General features: G+C 51.7%; 2 protein-coding genes across 20 annotated transcripts in view; one reads left to right on the forward strand and one right to left on the reverse strand.

Moving 5' to 3' along the window:
* Nucleotides 1-1687: 1687 nt before the first annotated feature.
* Nucleotides 1688-14927, reverse strand: LOC129555684 (dual specificity protein phosphatase 13B). 19 transcript variants are annotated; one of them, XM_088842034.1, is made up of 10 exons: nt 14694-14921; nt 14427-14567; nt 13655-13872; nt 12127-12179; nt 9430-9525; nt 8253-8347; nt 5488-5577; nt 4446-4619; nt 2821-3041; nt 1688-2133 (listed from the first exon to the last, which is right to left on the reverse strand). In XM_088842034.1, the coding sequence occupies exons 1-10, from the start codon at nt 14900-14902 to the stop codon at nt 1931-1933; spliced, it is 1500 nt and encodes a 499-aa protein (XP_088698160.1). In that variant the 5' UTR covers nt 14903-14921; the 3' UTR covers nt 1688-1930. The 19 variants fall into 19 exon arrangements, with proteins under 19 accessions (XP_088698160.1, XP_088698158.1, XP_055281350.2 ...); XM_088842032.1 differs by having other exon boundaries at nt 9331-9525; XM_055425375.2 differs by having other exon boundaries at nt 9331-9525; nt 14427-14550; nt 14694-14819.
* A 1573-nt stretch (nt 14928-16500) lies between these two features.
* The window catches only part of SAMD8 (sterile alpha motif domain containing 8), a 49067-nt gene continuing 45287 nt past the window's right edge, over nt 16501-20280 (forward strand). The window contains exon 1 of the mRNA XM_055425379.2: nt 16501-16751. Coding sequence (XP_055281354.2) covers nt 16578-16751 — 174 coding nt within the window. The 5' untranslated portion in view covers nt 16501-16577. The remainder of the gene's footprint in view (nt 16752-20280) is intronic.

Raw genomic sequence — 20280 nt, forward strand, 5'->3', positions numbered from 1 at the left:
AGGTCCCCTGTGGAGGCAGGCCCAGTCCTGGGGCCAGGTGGGGATCCACTCCCTCTGTGGCCCCCGTAGAGAGGGCACAGTAACACAGAACTCTCCCTGAAGGTAGGGTTACAGCCAGAGAGGTTGGGAGTCTTGGGGTCCTTGAGCCCAGAGAAAGCCTGGTGAGAGATTGCCAGCTGGAAAAGAATGACAGAGCACCAGGCACTTATAATTCAGATGACAGGTGACACACAAGGGCTGGATGGACATTTTGGTAGCTTGAGGAAGAACACTTCACTGAGGCTTGCAGGGTCCGGGGGCTCCCCAGAAGTGACATCTAAACTGAGACATCTCAAAGAGACCCCAGTGAAAATGTGTGAGGATATGCATTCAGGCAGTGCAACCTGAAGCATGTTTAAAGCACCAAGAGGTAAGAGAGTGGAACATTTCTGGAAAGTGCAGGTGGATTTAGCATTTCTTAATTACATGGCACGTATGAGAACAGAATTAGAAGAGAAGTGTCTGGAGACGTGAGAAATTCTCAGAAAATGAAGAATCTTTATACTTTGTCAAGCTGTCTGTCTTTGGGGGGGCTGTAAGTGTTTAGAGTGATATGATCAGATTTTCATTTTAGTAAGATGTCTGGGGCCTGCATGGAGATTGGGAGGGGCAAGGCTAGAGGCAGAGAGACCGTCGGGCTGAGCAGGAAGCCAGGTGAGAGGTGAGGTGGCTTGAATTTGGGTAGTCGGCAAAGATGAAGCTAAATGAGCAGATCCGAGCTCGCTTTAGGAGAAAGAATTGGTAGGCCAACTGGAAGAAAGGCAGGAATCCAGGGTGACACCCACCACTGGCTTGGGTGATAATGCCTGTCAAAACCCTTCACTAAAATGGTAACTAGGAAGAGGAATGGGTCTGGGTGGGAGGTGATGAAAAGTTCAGTTTGAAATTCAAGTGCAGCATTCAGATGAAGGTAGCCAGTAGTATACTGAGGTTTTTGAGCTCAGAAAAGAAAATTGGGCTGCCATAGGGGTCTGAGAGTCATAAGCCTAGAGATGTGACCTGAGGCTGTGGGAGCAAGAGGACCTCCTCCCTCCCCCAAGGAGTGAGAACACAGAGGGAGAGAAGACGCAGAGGCCAGAACTCTCAAGAGACCTGGACATTCCGCAAGGGTCAGCTGGAGGAGGCAAGGGCTACACAGGAACCAGCAGAGAGGTAAAAGGAATGACAGCTCATCTAATCCTCATAAATACCTCACGTACAGGTGAGGAACTCAGGGGCTTTTTGCACCGTTTTATTTTATTAGAGCACAAGAAGTAAGAGACTCAAAGCCAATGTTGCCCTATCATATAACCATCCTTCACCAAGAATTTTGGCGTATCTCCTACCCTCTTGTTTAAAGCCTCTATTAGGTTTCTGTGATTTCAGTCAGTGCTTCTGAAAGCAGAATGGAGATGAAAAGACTGCCTGGGTTCAGGAGATACCAGCATGTTTGCACAGCACGTTTTGACAGTCGGTTTTTGATACAGGGCAGGCATGTGAAGGATGGTGATGCCTCAAACTTTGGTCTCTATTCAGACAGTGGACTCAGACTCTGTCTCTAGACTGCCATCATAGGTTGTCGAGCCTTCTGGAACCTCACCACCATCCTAGGAGTGAGTCACTGCCCCACACACCACCAGAAGATGAACCTTCACCAGAAGATGAAGTCTTTATTATGATGAACCTTTTATTATAGAGACAGACTGAACTCTCTTTTGCATAAAGAATCTTTGGATTGGGTCAGGGAAAATCCACCTGCTAAAGGTCACCACCAGCTCTCCCTGCCTCTGCCTCAGCTAAGCTCCCACTTGCTATCTACATCTCAAGGTCACCGGAAACAAGGCCCCCAGGTGCAGGCTGGTTAGGTGGGCCATGCCGGCCAGAGGGTCAGGATTCCCGGCTGCCCACCAGGTCAGAGCCGCCCCGTCTCCCGCCCCAGTCTGTTGTCCAGGACCTGGAGCTGCCGGAGGAAGCCTGAGTTGGGGCAGATATCGCGGTGGGCCTGCACTGTCTGGATGGCCTCCACAAGCGTCATGTTCTCGCAGATCATGAGGAAGGCCAGGACAACTGTGGCAGAGCGGCTCACCCCCATGGCACAGTGTACCAGCACGCGGCCTGTGGGGAGACCCAGCCTAGCATCAGGTACCCGTCCTCACACCGCCCGCCCCTGAGGGAATCAGAGATGCTTCTGCCCACCTATCACAGCATCGCGGAATACTGACACTGTCCTCACTGTCATGTGGCGCAGCTGAGGCCCGAAAGGAAAGGGACCCGCTCAAGGTCACATAGCATGTTAGTGGCAGGGCTAAGGTTAGCAGCTGGGATTCCCTTCTCCTGGTCCAAAGTGCTTCCTTTGCAACTGGCGTCCTTTGCAACTCTAGTATGGTGAGGGTCAGTACTCCTGGAGTCCCCTGGGTTTGCATCAGATTACAGGGGTGTCCACCTACCTCCCTGTCCTCAATCCTGCCCTCTCCCCTGCCCCTGCAGCTCTACACCAAGGCCTCATCTTAGAGGAACCCACTCTAGAGCCCTTGCTAGGTCTTGGACCTTCTGCCCAACACCTGGCCTCCTACTGAGGGATATGGTTACTCCGATGACCACATTGGACCTTAGTTATATCTATGATTGTTAGTTTCAAGGGTGAGGTTCCCCCCTGCAGGGACTGTTCACTAAATGCTAGTAGTGAGCCCCCTGGGGTGGGAGGGTTGCTAAAGGACCCCACCATCCATGTATTGGAAAAGCAGATAACCCCAGATCCTGCCTGCACCCTTCTCCATTCCCATTCCTTCCCCAGCATCTGACCTTGGGGAACACTGAGGGCACTTCGGATGTATCGAGCAACAGGCAGAAAGTAGACACTGAGGTCAAAGAAGGGGTTGTCATCAGCCTCGATGCCATAGTACTCCAAGGGCATTCCGCGGTAGAACTTGGCACCTGTGTCCACCTGAAACTTGCCTGCGGCGACATTCACAACATGGGTGATGCCCAGCTGGGTCAGCTTGTTCTTGTCCCGGGCCACGTACCTGGAGGGGCACAGGAGGAGGCGGGGTAGAGCTCACTAAGTCTGCCCCAGCTGCGCTGGAATTCACCCCTTGGTCTCCTCTGCTGACCTCTTCCAAGGGTAGAGCCTGGAATCAGTGAACTGGTCTGGGTGAAGGGGCTCCATTTCACTCGGGCCAACTTTTCTGGAGGGCAATTCAGCCACATGCATTAGAAGCCTCAAAAATGTACACTTGCCCCAGCCTCCTAGGAACTTAAAGAATTCCAAATGTGCTCACAGACAAATGTAAACTGTATCTAGCGATATTTAAGACAGAGAAAAAGCAGGGGGTGGGGAGAATCAGCCTATAGGAGGAGATTGACTATTGATACAGCTGGATGAAATACTGCACAACCACTAAAATGTGGCAGATAGGTGCAGGTGAAGAAGAAAAGGTGTTGGTACTATACTGCGAACCTATGAAAAGAACAGGATAACAAGCCAGAATGTCGTTTAAAAGTATGCTTTTAAAGTATGTTGTGCAGTTCCATTTAAAAAGTTTCCTATATAAAGCAGATTACAAAATGAGATTATAAAGTGATACCGTTTTTGTTAAAAAAGAACTGTGAAAAAGCATTTATGTATGTATGTGTGTATGCATTTTTGTTTAAGTCAACAAGGATTTTACAACTGGCTATCTGTGCATGTAGGGGAGATACATATTTGCCATATTGTTAATAAGCTATTGATCTATATTTTCTAAATATTAAAGAAAACTTCTAACATCCACATATATTCATCCATATGTTCTAAATTTTAATACAGCTTTTAGGGAAAATGACTCACACTGCACACTCTATATACGCATCCTAGAGAAACGTGTGTGGTTCCCAGGGTACATGTACTAGAATGCTTTTAGAGTTTCTGTTTATAATAGCCCCACAGTGGAAACAATTCAAGCAGAATAGATAAACTGTGATATTTACATGCAAATGAATAATATATAGCAAAACTGTATGCTACACATATTGCTGGCATCTCCCAATTTTGAGCAAATGACGCCAGGTACAAAATACACAACGTGACTCTATTCCTGTCACTTTAAAAGGTAGGCAAAAGTAACACAAGTGGTGAAACTAAAGAAAAGCAAGGAAATAACTGTTTCAGTACTCTGTGGTTATCTACAGGGGAAAAGGGTATGCTGAGAAGGGTTCGGTGGAGGCTTCCAAGCACAAGTAATGTCTTATTTCTTGACCTAGGGGCTGAAACTGAGGCTTTATGCACTTTCTTGGATATGTTCTAGTTCCACAAAGTAGTAACAGTGTAAAAGGAAATAAATGTGAAAAGAGATGGTCGGAGGCAAAGAGGATGCCAGCTCTGCTCCTTACAGGCTCTGGGAGAGGGTCCCCTTCTGCTGCCCCCAACCCCCACCATGGATCGTACTTACGCATCTCCCAGGAAGAGGTTGGGCCAGACTTCATTGACGTGGTTCAACATGGCAGCCCGATGGACCCACAGTAAGCGCTGCAGTGAGGCCAGCGTGGGTGGCTGGTAGGGGGACACCCGGACTGACCCATGGATCTTGGGCCTCCGGAGGTCCTGCTTTTGCAACGAGTCCATCCTAGAACAGAGTGGACACTGCAGTGGCAAGTAGCAGGCTCCCCACAGGTGGGTCCAGCTGACACGGAGGCCCAGGCATGGTGCATTGCCCAGGTGCCACTGGGGTACTTCAGAAGGGCCTCAGTTATTTCAGATGAGGTTACTAACCAGCTCAACTGGGGCTGAGGCCTAGACCCTTTTCGCAGGAAATCAGGAGCCAACCCCTTATCACCGCTGTGGAGCCAGGAAGCCCTCTCCCTTACTCTTCTCCAGAAGCCCCTGGTGTTGGAAACTTTGTTCAAGGAACCGTCAAAGCTACCTGTTTGTAGCAACTAGTCCAGTGCAGACCCCACCCCGTATGTTTCTGGTTACTTGGGAGTTTGTAAGGATGAGAACTCCAGATGGCTGTGACCCACCAAAGGAACTTAGACCCCTACAACCAGACAGCTCATCTCAAGCCCTGTTTCTCTGCTGCTTCTAGGGCTGGTCCTTAGGCTCCCATCCCTTCCCACTTTCAGGTGCTTGAAGGTCAGAGCCCATCTCTGGAGTTGAGGAGCCTGGGCTATGAACTGACCCTTGTTGACTTCCCTGCTGAATGTGCTGATGCCTCTTGGGCGCTGGGGCCTCATTTGTGGAAGGTCCCTATTTTACACAGGAGGAAGCTGAAGGCCAGAGAGAATAATTTCTTAAGTGATGCTCAAAGTTGAGTGGTCACTAAGGAGCAAGGCTAGGGTTTCAGTCCCACACTGTGTGCCTTCAGTTCCATCCCCCAGCCTTCGCATTACCCACTTTGAGGACTCCAGAGTGGTTGCTAACCCATCTTTCTCTACAGGGGAGCCTGCTGTAGCTGCTCCATGTCTGCCTATAGGCCCTGGGATTTTCCTCCTTACCCCTGTGACTCAGGCCAGTGCTGCAGGTCAGGCCTCACTCCGGTGGGGTGGCTTGTGTCAGGAGTCAGCTGGCTGAGGGAATCCGAGACCCTGCAGATCTGGGATGTCAGTGGCACCAGAACCCGGGTCTGGTGCTGGGCTGGGAAGGAGTGCCTCTCTTGGCTAACTGGCGCTGGCCCCTTCAACCAATAACTGGGGAAGGTACACACTGGGAAGAACTTCTTTGTTCCATGGTAGGCAGTGCCAGGACCAGGAAGAGAAATGGGCACCCAGGAGGCCACCGGCTTGGCCAGGCTCACCCAGCGGGCAGTGGGAGGGCAGGGCGGAAGCGAAGACCCAGCTTTCCCTTTCATTCCCCACTGTGACCCCTCAGGGCAGGCTGAATGGCTTGCCACCTACCTATGTCATGGTCTGGGGCCAGGAGTGGGGGAGTGGGTGCAGGGATAGGACTCAGCACGTGAGCAGAACGAGGCCAGGGCAGGTTCCGCCTGGAACACAAACGCTGTGAAGCGGCTAGAATTCCAGGTCCTTCCCTTGGAACCGGTGGGGGTGGGGCCTGAGAGCAGACCCAGGCCACTGTGAACTGAAGTGCAGTCCTTCCACACCTCTGGACCCCTCTCTGCTTGGTGTCTCTTTGGGATTAAAGGCTCTTGGCCCTGGAACTCCCCAGGGAGATGGGAGGCTACGTGAAGTGGTGGGAAAAGAACTTTAGAAACAGCACAGAGAGCCAAACCGCAGCTCATTCTGAGGTCAAGAGCAAGTCTTAGCTCCTGTCTGGGCCATGATTTCTCTTCCTTATCTTAAAGATACTGGCCTTGCCTGCTTTAAGAAGTTTCTGGAGAGAATGAGAGAGGAGTGGCTGGGTTTGCAGAAACTACAGGGTAGAGCGAAGTGTATATTGTTGGAGTGGGGAGAGGTCAACAGCCACACGGGTCTCGAGCTACCAGCTGGGGCTGCAGGAGTCCCAGGTGGGGTGGACGGGGCTTCGGGAAGCCTTGCAGGCACAGCTGCAGGCCTCTGAGCTTGGTGTGGGGTAAGGCCGCCACCCAGTGTCCAGTGGGTGTCTTGCAGCTCAGCTGTGCCTGGGACCGCAAACTCCTGCTGAGACAGAACTTGTCCCTGCTCCTCCTGGAGGCTCCTGGGAGATGGAGGAGCCAGCAGAGGGGTCGGTGATGAGAGCTGCTAGGCCACAGCCCAGCCTCAGCCTCCTCAGGGCCTAGGCCGAGGTCTGGAGAAGGGGGCCTTTTCCTTGAACTTAGGAGGCCTCACCTTGGACCTCACACCCGATGCTCGTGGATATACCACCTATGTGTCTGCTCTATCCTGCGAGGGTCCAGCCCACCTTGTCAGCCAGTCAGGCCCAGCCCCCACCCAGCGACTCATCCTTAGAGCCCTGGGCACACCCACAGAAGGGAAGTCGGTGGCTGCAGCAGCCCCTGGTTTCTGCCATCCCCAGATCTAGACTGAGAGTCCTGCCTGACCCCTCCTCCTGCATCTTAGGGTGACACCTGGGCCCGATGTCCAGACAAGATCGGGTGCGTTCAGGGTGACGTCGCTGCAGACGGGGGCCCAATGTCCGGCAGGGATAGGCTCTGCCCGGCTCTGCACCCCTCTCCCTCTGGCGCCCCTGCTGCCTCCTTCCTGTGTCTCCCCCTAAGCTGAGCAGCTGCCTCTGTGGGCAGTGCTCTTCCTGCTCTTGAGTTGCTGCTGTTTACAAGTTCAGACACCTGTTTTCCGCCTTTGTGCCTCTCGTCCCCTCTACGTTGCTGCCGCCAGTGCCTCTGTCTCCACCCCCCTCAGAGGAGCTCATGCTCTCCCACAGCCCCCCAGCACGCCACCCCACATGCCGCAGCCTCAGACCAAGGCTCAGGCCTCCACAGGGCAGGGGAGCAGCGTTTGCCATCCACCCCTTCCTGGTCTTCCCTCCTGCTCACTCTCTCCTCCTCCTCCAGGCAGACCACATGGGACTGTGGCCACAGGAGAGGTGGGGCCAGAGAGCTCAGGGCAGGACAAGTGAAGAGTCTGGCGAAGGCAGCCTTGGGGAGGGTGGCAGGCAGGTGGCCAGTGGTGAGCTGCCTGTGACCCTTCACTGCGTGCTGGCCTTGGAGGAGGGCAGACCTGGGCCAAGTTCTCAGGTCTGGAGCTGGGATCTGTGTGGTCTTCTCTGAGCCAGTTTTCTCAGTGAGGCTGCTGTGAGAATGCCATGAGACATGGAAGTGTTTAGGGCACCTCCCCCAGGGTCTGCCTCCTGGTAGATGCCCAATAAACGGTGCATCTTACTCTTATTATCATTGCTCTTACCCTTTGAAGCCTCAGCCATATCCCATGGGACAGTGAGGCTTGGTCTCGATCTCTTCGTGTTCCTTAATTTTTCTTTCTCTGTCCAGTAATGGTTATTATATTTACCACTAAGGATATGCTTTGTATCAGACAGAGCTGAAGGCTTAAATTTTTCTCACTGAATTCTCACAGCACCCTTATGAGGCAGATAACATTTATCATCCCCATTTTTACAGTTGAGGAAACTAAGGCTCAGAAAGATTAAGCTCTGTGCCCAAGGTCACACAGCCAATAAGCACAGGAGCCAGGATTCAAGCCCAGGTTGATCTGATTACTAGGCTTCATCTGTGCCTCTGTCTCCGACCCAGTCCCTCCGCTAATCCAGTGCAGCCGCCTCTCCCACCCCCGACACACGCAGGCACAGGTGTCCTGGCCCTCTTTACCCAGCATGCTCTGCAGCCCCCAGAGTGGGGGCACTCACCCACCTGTGGGGGTATTTGGCCCAGGCTGCGGTCTTCTCTGACGGGTACTTTTTGCTCCCAGCTTTCAGACGCCTGTCTCTGCACACTTGATGCTGCTTCTATTTTTTGATTGGGGTTTAATTATAAAGCATGATGTGTCACTCCCCTCCTCTGGCCTCCCCCTGCCACTCCCAACTCACCCACGGGTCCCCTGGCACGGTCAGTGCCAAGCCCAGCCAGGCACCTGGCCGTGCTGGGAGTAGAGGCAGTCCAGCAAGGGGGTCTGCCTATGGCGTGTGTGGATGTGGATATGGATCTTGGGGCAGGAAGATGGGAGACGGAATAAACCATTTGGGAAAGTCCATTGGTCTTCATGGGGAGCACGTGGAGTATGGGCAGAAAGTTAAAGCGAGAAGGCGTCTCCATGGGGGAGAGTGGGGAAGAGAACAGCCAAATCACATCCCAACTGGCAGCACTGAGGACATCAGAACCCAGGCCCAGGGGGCCCTTGCTGGGAGCCAAAGATTATAGGACTGGCCCAGGATTAAGATCCAGAAGATCAGGCTGAGGGAAATGTGGGCAGAAAGACAGACAAAGATGTAAGTGGAGTTCAAAGCAGGTCTTTGGAACAGGCCCGGCCTACAGTCAGAAACTGTGCGTCTGGAAACCACCCTGTTCTCTGCGAACCTCTTCCCTCCCCCAGAAGACATTCCTGGAGCAGACCTCACCGTCCCTTTAAAGTCCCTTCCAAGGCTGACGGCTCTGTTAGAGACCTTGGGTTTGGGTCTATTAAGAATACTCCCCACCCTTCAGAGACCCTCCTCATATACCCATGCTTCAGTACTCTTCTCCACTCACACCCCCAGATGACCGCCACAGAGATGATTACCTGCAGCCACGCCTCCTTCTCCAGCAAGCTGGGCTCAGTCCTTACTGCGGCTCCCTGAGCCCTGGCGAGGGCTGATGGAGGCAGCTGTGGCCACAGGCTATCAGGAATACTTAGAACCACCCCTCCCACTCCCATGTCCCCTTGCTCCTAGGGGATTAAAGCCCCTGGGAGAGGAGTCCTTGGGGCCTGGCTGAGAGGGCAGCCCCTTCCCACCTGTGAGAATGGGAGGCCGTGGCTGAGAGGGAGTGCGGGCAGCAGGAGGAAGTTGATGGAGGTGCAGGCTCTAGGGCAGGCGCCACACTGGGCTCTTACCATCTCCTGGGTGTCCACCTGGGCCACAACCTCCAGCAGCACCAGCAGGGCCAGGGCAAAGTGGCAGAGCCCCATAGCAGGGAGTAAGGCACAGCTCTGGGGGAGAAATGCACTCCATGTTACAGGCAGGTAAGCTGAGGCTCAGATTGGCCGGGACTCACCAGGGCAGGGACAAGAGCTGCCAGCTAAACCTGCTTCTGCCTTGAGCCTCTGTGTAAGATCAAGTGGGTTATGGGCGCCAAAAGAGATAAAGAGGCAAGCCTGGGGCCCAAGGCTCTTGAAGAGAGATGACCTCTCCCCAAAGCCCCCTCACCTCTGAGTCCTCAGCCCTAGGACGACTGTATACAGTCACACAGGTTGCTCACTGCACAACTCTTGGGGGACCCAGCTTCACAGACTATTTTGTGGATGTAGCCCCAGGAATTGTGCAAGGCTAGAAGGCAATGGCAGCCCACTCCAGTCCTCTTGCCTGGAAACACCCACGGACGGAGGAGCCTGGTAGGCTGCAGTCCATGGGGTCACTACAAGTCAGACATGACTGAGCAACCTCACTTTCACTTTTCACTTTCACACATTGGAGAAGGACATGGCAACCCACTCCAGTGTTCTTGCCTGGAGAATCCCAGGGACGGCGGAGCCTGGTGGGCTGCCGTCTATGGGGTCACACAGAGTCGGACACGACTGAAGTGACTTAGCAATAGCAATAGCCCAACTGACTCCCCCAAAGCCAGCTGCCTGTAAAGAAGACTGCAGAGGTCTGAGGACAGAGGATGTAAGGCCCCAGGCTGAGGAACTGGGGTGACTGGGCATGATCAGAGGTGTGCTGTTGTCCCAGTTCCCAAAACCTGCCTAGAGGAATGAGCAAGATGGGAAGATGCTCTTCCCATCCCCCTCTCGGCTCCCACACCTGCAGAACTCCCCACAACAGTTTCCCACGCAGCTTCGCCGTAGGCCTAATCCCAACCCCAGCTATAACCCTTCTTTCTTTCATGGCATTCACTCTCAAACTAACCGAGACCTCCTTCTTGCCCCAATTCCCAACCCCAAGATGCTCATTCTCCTAACAGCACATGGGAAAGGGTTGATGTTGCTCATGTGCTCCCCCTTGGTCAGGCTGGTTATGCATTCAGAGACAAAAGCAGCTCTTATGGGTGGTGGGCAGGGGGAGATTCACTCATGCCCCAGGGAGGCTCTGGCAGGAGGAGAAAGCTGCTACTCTCCTAACTCCCAGAAGAGCCCAGGACACTGTCCCACTTCCAGCTGGCAGCCCTTCTGAGCCAGTGGGTGGTGGGGCACAGCCAAAGTCAGGGCTGAGGAGAGATGAAGGAAGGAACAGTATGGGTAGCAGAAGCTGGAGGTGGGATAGGGGAAATGGAGAGCATCTCTGGAGGCTTAACCTTCCCTCAGTGGGAGTGTGAGTATAAGGAAGATGAGCTGTTGGAGCCAGTCAGGGACAGCCCCAACACGGGTATGGTGGGAGAAGAAGGGCAGTGGGCATTCTGCAGCTGCCTCACAATCTGGGGCCCCCCACAGCCTCTCCATCCCCAGGAAGAGACACCCCTGCCTCCTCTCACAGTTGAGCGTCAACAGAGCTGACGCCAAAGAAATTATAGCAGCACCTTGGCAACCATCTGTGGGCTGGGAGCCTGAGATGCACCATTGCTGCTGGGGGAGCCAAGCTCCTTCTACTGGGCAGCTGGGGACACTGGGGCCTCTAGCAGGAGGGAGGTGGCTTGGGCAGAGGAGATACTGGTGATCTGTCCCTTTTATGCAGCTTAAGGACTGAGGGCTTTTGCTCCAGATGCACTGAACATGGAACAGGAGGAGGCAGAAGGTAAATGGAGAGACTTCGGGAAGGCTTTATGTCCTGTGGGGTCCCCAGAATCCGAGAGGGAGAGGGGTTAGGGAGGGTCCTTCTGTAGATCTCTGAGGTCACACTGGGTGGGGTATGAAGGTAGAGAGTGGGGTGCTGAGTCCAAGGCAAAGAACTGAAGGGTGTGGTGACAGGAGAACTTTGTATCAAGCAGGGCTTGTGTGAGGAGGCTGTGGCCAGTGGCAGGAGCACCTGTTCTCTTTCTCCATGGTGGGAATGGATGCGCGGGGCTGACATGATAATTAACTAAACTTGCAGCAATAGCTGCAGCCACAGGTTTCACCAAGGACTGGGATCCAGACCTGAGGGGAGGGTGTGCAGAGGTGTGGGAAGGGCCAGACAGCCCTCAGGTACAGGACCGGCTGTGCTCCTATCTTGGTGGGGTTCAGGTGAACCCCACAGGCTTTTGGCCAAGGAGGTAGGGCAGGTCAGCACCAGAACCAGTTTGGAAGGCCTCACCTCTTCCATTTTATGCTTCCCACCCTTTTCTTTCCCAGCCTTTCCACCTTCTCTGGCTCTGAAGAATCTGTGGGTGGGCTGGGAGTAGGGGGAGGGACTGACGATCAAGTTACCTGAGCCAGGCCTAGGATTGGTGAGGGCAGCCCAGTAAAGCTTGGGGAATGGGCCAAGCCCCTTTCAACCCTCTCTTCCAGCCCCGCTCAGCCCTGAAACCCAACCTCTGAACTGCTCTCACTCATGTCCTCTGCCAGGCCTCACCCAACTCCTTATTCTACTTGTACCCTTGCCCTCTGCCCAGCCCTCACCTGACCTTTCACTTCTCACTGCACCCAGCCTTGGCCCCTCATGCCCTGCCCAACCCTCACCTGGCCCCTCAGCTCCGGCCTGCACCCCGCAGCTGCTGGTCCAGCCGGCAGAGCTGGTGGAGGAAACCTCTGTTGGGGAAGACCCATCGGCGCTCCCTCACGGTGATCACTGCCTGGCGCAGGGAGAGCTGCTGGCGCAGCATGAGGTAGGCCAGGACCAGTGTGGCGGAGCGGCTCACCCCTACCACGCAGTGCACCAGGACCTTGGCTGAGGAAGACATCCTGCTGAAAGACCCTTTCCCACCAGCCAGTCCACCCAGTGGCTGAGGTGGGGACCCAAGCTCCTTCCCTTGCTCTGCTTTGGGTGTATTCTGTGACTCTCGGCAGATCACTCAACATGTATGGGCCTCCATTTCCCGATCTGTCAAGTGGGTATATCAGCACCTCTTATGCCTACCCTTGGGATGGGGTACACACACCGGAACACGGCTTCTAGGACTCTCTGTGGGCTGGCCCTGCTGACCCTGCAGCCTCATCGCAGGCTGGCTCACCCCAGCTCTCAGCTCTGGAAATACTGGGTAACATGCAGTCCCTTGAAGTTATCATGGTCCCTGGCCTCCAGCCTTTCCACATGCTCTTTCAACTACTTGTAAAAGTTTTTCCCTTCTCTCGGTCTGACTAACATCTACTACTCATTTGTCAGGATTCCACTGAGACACGGCTTCCTGATCACTCATGGTATCACTTGAATCACAAAGCAGCTCATCCTTTTTGCATGGGGCCCAATGAATACTGTTGTAGAGGGAATTCCCCCCAACTTCCTGATCCTCTGAATCCAGGACCCTGTCCTGTGCTCCCATCACTCTTCACTTTTACCCACTCATCTGAGTAGCGCTCAGATTTAATACTTCACATTTTGAATATCTTTCCACCAGGGACCTTGCGTTGCTTAAGGCAAGTATCTAGTGTCCCTTATCTAGCTCCATGCCTGTCACAGAGAAGATAATAAATAGCTGATGAATGAATGGGTGAAGAAAAATGAAGGTCAGGATGCTTTGGATTGAAAAGTGCTATGAGCCACAGTCTTGTTTTTCCCATGACACAGATGAGAAACTGAGGTCCAGAGAGGGACACTGGCTCATCCAGGGTCGGGTAGCAAGAGGCAGCGCTCTCACCCAGGATGAACACAAAGCAGCTTCCCCAGGCTCCTTTGTTGCACCCCAGGTATTAGAAGAATTTTTTTTCCACTTGAAAGTACTTTGGGGCAGAAACCAGACATCTAGATACCAGATGGCAATCTCCCAAGGCTGAGTGATGCAGAGAAAGAACTGTTTTATTGTTTGGGAGACCTGGCTTCCAGCCCCAGGGCTGCTTCTAACTCCGGGCATGACCTTGTACTTCAGGCCTCCCTTTCCGTGTCTGTGGAGCAATGCTACTGGATAAAGTGCTGGGACACTGAGCAGGGGATTTTAGAAACATGATGACTTTTTAAAAACTAGAGGTGGGAGGGCACTGATGTTAAAGGGGAAACTGGACATCCCCCCATGACTGAGCTGGGTAGGATATGGGTTCAGATGCCAGGTCCTACCCCCAGGCGTGCTAAGGGCACGGTGGATGAAGTCAGCTGCAGAGGAGAAGTAGGCACTGATGTCGAACTCAGGAAGGTCGTGGGCTGGCACCCCCAGGTAGCTCACACTGCTGCCATAGAAGTCAGGGCTGCCCTGACAGTAGAGGCCCCCGTGGGCGGCATTCAGCACGTGGGTGATGCCCAGCTTCCATAGCTCAAAGCGGTTATTTGCTGTGGCCCTAGGGAGGGGAGGAAGGGGAGCCATGAGGTCTGGGAAGGAGGCGTTGTCTGGTCCCCTGCTTTAGAGCGATGAATCCATTAGGGTCCAGAAGGAGCCAGAGGAACTTGTGGGGTTCACGGCTCACAGCCCCACCCAGGAGCTTTCTGGTAGGTGAGCTGGAAGTACGGGGATGTAGCTTTAGCCTCTCTTTGCTTCCTGAGGCAATCCGCCCCTGCCATGGCTGGGACAGGAAGGAAAGGATTGCTTCAGCCCTAGGACCCGGCTGCACCTCCCTTCTTGCTCCATGCGCTGCCCTGCACATCCGGCTCTTCCTGGCCACTACCTCATACCTGCTTCTAATCTGCAAATATTTAAAGGTGACACCTTCCTTGATTCACCTCCAGTCAGCCTTCCTCACCCAGTCTGTGTCCAGAGGAGGAAGGCTGGAACCGGAAAGGGGAGCTCTCTGTCCACCCCATCTCTCACCCCAAATCACCACGATTCCCCGTCCTTTGTTCTCTCCTAGCCCCCCCTCTCCCCCTGCCCGCCCTCTCCCCCTGCCCCAAGACCCACCAGTTTTCCTGATGTGCCAGAAGACTGGGAACCTTTGGGAGCGCCCTTCTTTCAGGCAGGCAAAGTTCCTGCTCCCTCTGGTGGCTGCACCTGATCACTGCACTGTTCCTAGCACGAAGGGGGCCTGGAGAAAGTCCCTGGCTTGGGAAACCCAGAGGAGAACCAGTTGCCCTTTCTCTCACCCCAACCCCCCATCTCTGGTAAAGATCCCAAGAACTGTCTCTCCTTGTCCTCACCCCCATGTCCCTTCAGCCAACTACCACTCACGCATCTCCTATGTAAAGGTTGGGCCAAACTTCATCCACGTGGCTGGAAGAAACCTTCCCTGCCCTCAGGAGCTCCTCCAGTTCCAGGACGCTGGGGCAAGGCGTGGCTTCGGCATCTCCCCTCGGCTGTGGGAGCGAGGACTCCGCCATGGGCCAGCCCACCCACCCCTCTGTCTCTGTGGTCACTCCTCTCTGCCTCTCCAGTGTCATTCCTCCTTCCCAGAGACTGGCAGGAACAGGTGAGACAGCAGCAAGTGACTCAGCAAATCTCAGGGGCCTCGAGAGAAAACAGGACGTTTTCCTCCCCAAGTCACTCCCTAGCCTGAAACTGCCTGACAACAGGGAATCAGATATATCTCTGCAAGTCACTCTACCTCTCAGCCTCAGTTTCTTTATCTCTCAAGTAAGGAGAATTATAAGGATTAGCTGAAACAAAAGATACTCTGAGTCTAACACACAGTAGATGTTAATAGATTTAGAGTCCTGTATAAGGCTATTTGGTTCTGAGGACTGAGTTAAGGTGGAGATCCAGGGTGCAGAGGAGGTGGTTGGCTCCAAGTATGCATGATGGGAAAAGTTCTTCAGGTTTGGGTGGGTCACATACTAAGTGGAAACTGTATGACTGTTGGATGAGCTTCTGGATTATGGGACTCAGGGGAAGTTTCCTGAGTTACAGAGTCTGAGAAATGTGGAGAGGAGGCCTGGAGGACCTCATCTAAAGGGTGCCCACAGGGTTTGTGGGGGAAAGTTTGAACAATAGTTCAGTTATGAAGATGGCTGATTTCTCAAAAGAGAAGGCTAAAATGGGCCATGTGTGCCAGAGAGGCAGAAGGAAGAGATGAATGTTTCCCTTGACCTTCTGAAGAGCCAAAGAAAGGGCTGCCATCAAAAATATTTTTGGGTGGGAAGGAGATTCCTCTGCCTATAAGGGCTTTTGTTCTCACAGCAAAAACAGAGAAAGGTCTGTATTTGTCCTTCTGCCAGAGCTCCTTGTAGGCTGAAGTGAGATGTCTTGCCCACTCTCAGATGCCTTCATGAAGGCTTTGTGGCGGGGCACGAGCTGTAGTGGGGAGGCTCCCAGTTGCACTTGGCTTTGAGTCTGGTTTGAGGGTAAAGGCCATACCAGGGCATTCCATGGAAGCAGGTTGCACTCATGTCCACCCCAGAATCTGGCCCCACTCCCATCAGAGGCACTGAAACCTGCCTTGCACCGCCCGAGGAAGCAAGGTGAAGAGGGAGCTGGAGCCCAGGTCGAAGGCGGTTTTGGACTTGGTTTATGCCACTGCTAGGCCTGAGGTGGGGGCTTCCTTCCAGGTTGGGTAGTAGAGTAAAGCGAGAAGAGCATAGGTTCTGAAGTTAGACCTCAGTAGGAATACTGGCTTCGGCACATATTAACTGCCTAACCTGAGGCAAAGTTGCTTGGCCCTTCTCTGTTGTGATACTCTGCAGAGGTGGAACAAGGATTAAGTGATATAGTTATATGGCATTTGGCATAAGGATAGAGAGTAAAGGGGCAATAAACGGTAATAATGATGACTGGAGGTTGGCTCTTGGAGAGGAGCTGGCTCCCTGCAAAGGAATTAGGGAAAAGCCCCTCTTGCCCCCAATTTACGAATCCCACGGGCCCGGCCCCGCCTGTACTAGCGCCTCCGCTCTCATCTCCTTAGCTCTGGACCAAATGCACGCTCTCTCGGGTTTCCTTGCGGCCGCTTCTGCTCGCCGTCCCACCCTCACGCGCGTCGTGAGCCCCGGGCCTCTTCCGGCTTTGGCCGCACCTTTGGCTCCGCCTCCCGTCGGTGGGGCCCCCGCCTCGCGAAGCAGTTCCGGTTCGGATTTGAGCGGCTGCCGGCGCGGCCGAGAGCGCGGCCGGGGCCGGGCCGCAGCGATGCCTGCGCGCAGCCGCCACCGCCCCAGCCTCCGCTCCGGCTCGCCGACCCGGGCTCCGCCCCCACCGCTCGAGGCGTCTCTCTCCGGGGAGGCCCGGAGGGTACCGGACTCCGACAGCGGCTCGGACGCCGGCTCGGAGGCGGGTCCGGGGAGCCCGACTCGGACCCGGGAGGTGAGCAGCAGCTGAGGTGGAGGAGAGGGGACGGCGGGGTGGGCGCGCGCAGCAGGGGCGAGCGGGGCGGTCGGGGATGGAGGCGGGTGCGGGGGCCGTGGACAGAATTCGGAGGGGCCGTGGGGGACGGTTGAGGGAGCGTGGAATCCCCTCTGGAACGGAATCTGAGGGAAATGGAGGTGGTTGAGCCGAGGCCCTGAGACGGGTGACGATGGCCCCAGACTGAGGGGTAAGTAGAGGCCGAGGGGCGAGCGAGAGGGTGTGGAGGGGCGAGCGAGAGGGTGTGGAGGCTGAGGGAGATGTGGCCTTGAAGAGGCAGGGCATGCAGGTTTTGGAAAGCCGGGTGAAAGTGGGGGAAAGGCCGAAGGGTCCCCCGGGAATGTAGGACCGGAGGGGGAGATGCCCTGCGGTTTGGCAGTGGGAAGAGGGATCAGAGGAGCAGATCCAGGGTCGATGTTCCCACTTGGCGAGAGAGAAGGAACTGCGGTGGCACTGACGAGATTGCTGACCTAAGGGGCTGGTACTAATTAGGGGAAGGATTTAGGTTTGAAGAGGAAGGGGCTCTCAGGTGGCAAGTCGTCTGGCCTGAAAGACCAGAAAGAGAGAAATGGGGTCAAGACAGAAAAGGAGCCCTTGGGGGCTCTAATTTAGGGCTTTGGCATTTTCACAGGTGTCTTTCATAGCATGGAATTTCTCTGGGGTAATATACTTGGATTATGGAGCTTTCTCGTTTGTGGACAGTGAGTCCTTATAAGAATCTGGGGTGAGAAGGGTGTTCTTCAACACTGATTTGCCCAAAGGACTAGGAGAAGTAGTGAAAAGGAAGTGATGTTTGGAAAAGATAGTGAAAGGAGTGATTCTGAATATAAAGATAAATCCTTTGAATTTATTCTAACAGTGATAGCGTGTTTCTCTTTTTTTGTTTGCATTTTACTTAAATTTAAGTTTTGCCTTAAATACCTGACAAGTTTAGGTAATCTTTAAAAAAAAATAATACTTTACCTTTATTAAAAAAAAAGAAAAAGTCGAAACGAGTTTGGACACTTAGATTTTGCAGATACTCAGTACTGACTGGTTTCACTCTTGATAGTTTGAGTTGACACATACTGGTCACGAGGTAAAAATATGGTCACTGCAAGTGTCTGGGTTAAAAGTGTCTGGTTTTAGCTACCTAAAAAAGTAGATAAAACTGTATGAAATCACCACAGTCCAGGAGACTACCAGACCTTTCTCTCTCCCATGACTCCAGAATTGGAGTTATCTCTTGAAAACTGGAAGGGTACCCTTGACAGATTTGCAGGACCCATACTTTGCAGATACTGTATAAATAATACTTTTAGTAGAGTTATCTAGAGTAAGAATAGAGGATGCTTGTAGCTGGCAGTTAACAGAACTGGGATAGGTGGGTACACAGATGCCTTTTACTGTATGGAAGACATAGTACCAAAACCATGATTGTGCCAGAAAAATAATGATTACCATATCTATATATATATATTTTTTGTAATTGTTGAATAGCATGGTTTGGTGAAGTGTTTGACTAGCCATGTCTCATATGTTGTCTTACAACTTTTTATACAGTTATAGGTTTACAAAGTTGTTGGCATTTCAAAACAAAGTTTTAATCAAATATTTCTAGTCTAAATGGGTATCTTAACAGTTTAATCTCAGTGAGATGATGATTTACTTATTGCAGCTAGTTACTAAATTAGTGTATGTGTATACACTATATGTCATATCTTCAAATGCTCAGTGGACTGATAATTATTTCTTCAAAGGAGAGATGAATTCTTAGCCTTGCTTTTAGCTATTGTTAAAAAATTAGCTCCTTTTTCTTCAAATTAATATAATTGAGAAAGTGTATATACTGTTGTTTATTTATGTTTGTTTACCCTCACTAAACTAAACTGAGATTCTCTAGAGATCTTGTCTTCGTATTTAGCTCTAAATAAAAGTCTTGGCATGTAAAAATTTGCTGCACTGAACTGAAGTATAAGAACTCTATTAAGATTACATCTTAACGTTAGTGCAGAATTAAAGGAACTTTTAGAGGAAGTTGTACAGTTAATATATTAGTGTGCCTAATAGTTATTTTGTCTTTGTTTAGCCTTGGCAATTTTCACAGCCACTTAGTTGTAAGTAAAATCATTTTTATGGTAGAGCAGTTTCTCTTAGGCAAGACAATATGTGTTACTCCCAAATAAGCCATTATGATTTCAATGGCAGAACATGCAGATATATTTAGATAATCATTTTTTATTTCAGTAGCATCTTGGCCATTCTGCAAAGACTCACTGCACAATTCCTCGTAAGCATTTTTATTTTGTTAATCACTAGATCCTCAGTGCTTTTTCAAAACTTTGCCGTAGATGATTTAGAGACATTTTCATGACTTTTCTTAGAATTGAAATTTGAACATTGTTTTGGGAAAACTGTTGAATCACAGATGTTCTAGTGAATATTATTATTTTGTCTTGTAACAGCGACCATATTAACTAGTTATTGTTCCAAAATTCTTACCTCTAGGCCCGATACAAAACTATGTTGTTAACAGTAGGACGTACTTAGCATGGCTGTTATTCATGACAGTGATTCTTATTTATGTGTTTGTGCTTCTCTTGGCTTTGAGAAATCAGGTTAACTTAGGCATCCTTTGAGAACATTTCGGTGTTTGTATGCTGCCTTTTTTATTGTCTGGTAATTTACCATCTGCATATGTGGATATCGATTTGTGATGTACCTGTACCCTCTCCTCCCGTACACATGGCACCATCATCAGTGGATCTTAATATCCCTGACTTTAGGCTTCTATATATGAAATGTTTTGTTCCTTCACTAAATTCTGCACCCTATTAGTAATAAAATCACCTCACTGCATAATGTAACATAATGTAAGTGTATCTTGGCTTTTGCTTAGGATAGTAGAAACTAGGAAACTTGGTCATAGTAGTTTCAGCATAGAGTTTCACCATTAAATAGTGCTTTATGATATGTACCTTAGAAGAATGTTGTGGAAGTCTTCATTTAAATGCAAGTTGGAGTCAGAAAACTTTTGTGTTCTGACAAAAACATGACAACTTTTTTAATAACGGTAGATAACAGTGCATGGTCTGGGGCTGAAGTGCAGCCAAGAGAGTGATAATGTAACTGAAGAGGCAATTTAATGTATTTCAAATATGTTGCCCTAGATTCTACTGCCCAGGAGTGGGATATAGCAGAAGGGTAAAAAAAAATCACTGCTGGTACAGAGTGAAGTAAGTCAGAAAGAGAAAAGAATTGTCATATATCAACGTGTATATATGGAATCTGGAAAGATGACACTGATGAACCTATATGCAGGGCAGCAGTGGAAGCATAAACATAGTGAACAGACTTGTGGACACAGTGGGGAAAGGAGAGAAATTGGGAGAGTAGCACTGAGACATAAATACTACCATATGTAAAACAGATAGCCAGTGGGAATTTGCTGTGTGATGCAGAGAGCTCAAATTCAGTGCTCTGTGACACCGCAGGGGCTGAGATGAGGAGA

The sequence above is a fragment of the Moschus berezovskii genome, chromosome 12 (genome assembly GCF_049115385.1).
Source record: "Moschus berezovskii isolate FMDL1 chromosome 12, NW_MosBer_1.0, whole genome shotgun sequence".
In the NCBI taxonomy this organism is placed as follows: domain Eukaryota; kingdom Metazoa; phylum Chordata; class Mammalia; order Artiodactyla; family Moschidae; genus Moschus; species Moschus berezovskii.

Bases quoted from the DNA above. Each gene is read 5' to 3' on its own strand.
- LOC129555684 (XM_088842032.1), bottom strand. From the start codon at position 14,902: ATGACACTGGAGAGGCAGAGAGGAGTGACCACAGAGACAGAGGGGTGG. The intron at 5,578-8,252 runs GTGGGTGAGTGC...CCAGATCTGCAG, and splicing joins TGGGCCAAATACCCCCACAG to GGTCTCGGATTCCCTCAGCC. The intron at 3,042-4,445 runs GTAAGTACGATC...GTGCCCCTCCAG, and splicing joins AACCTCTTCCTGGGAGATGC to GTACGTGGCCCGGGACAAGA.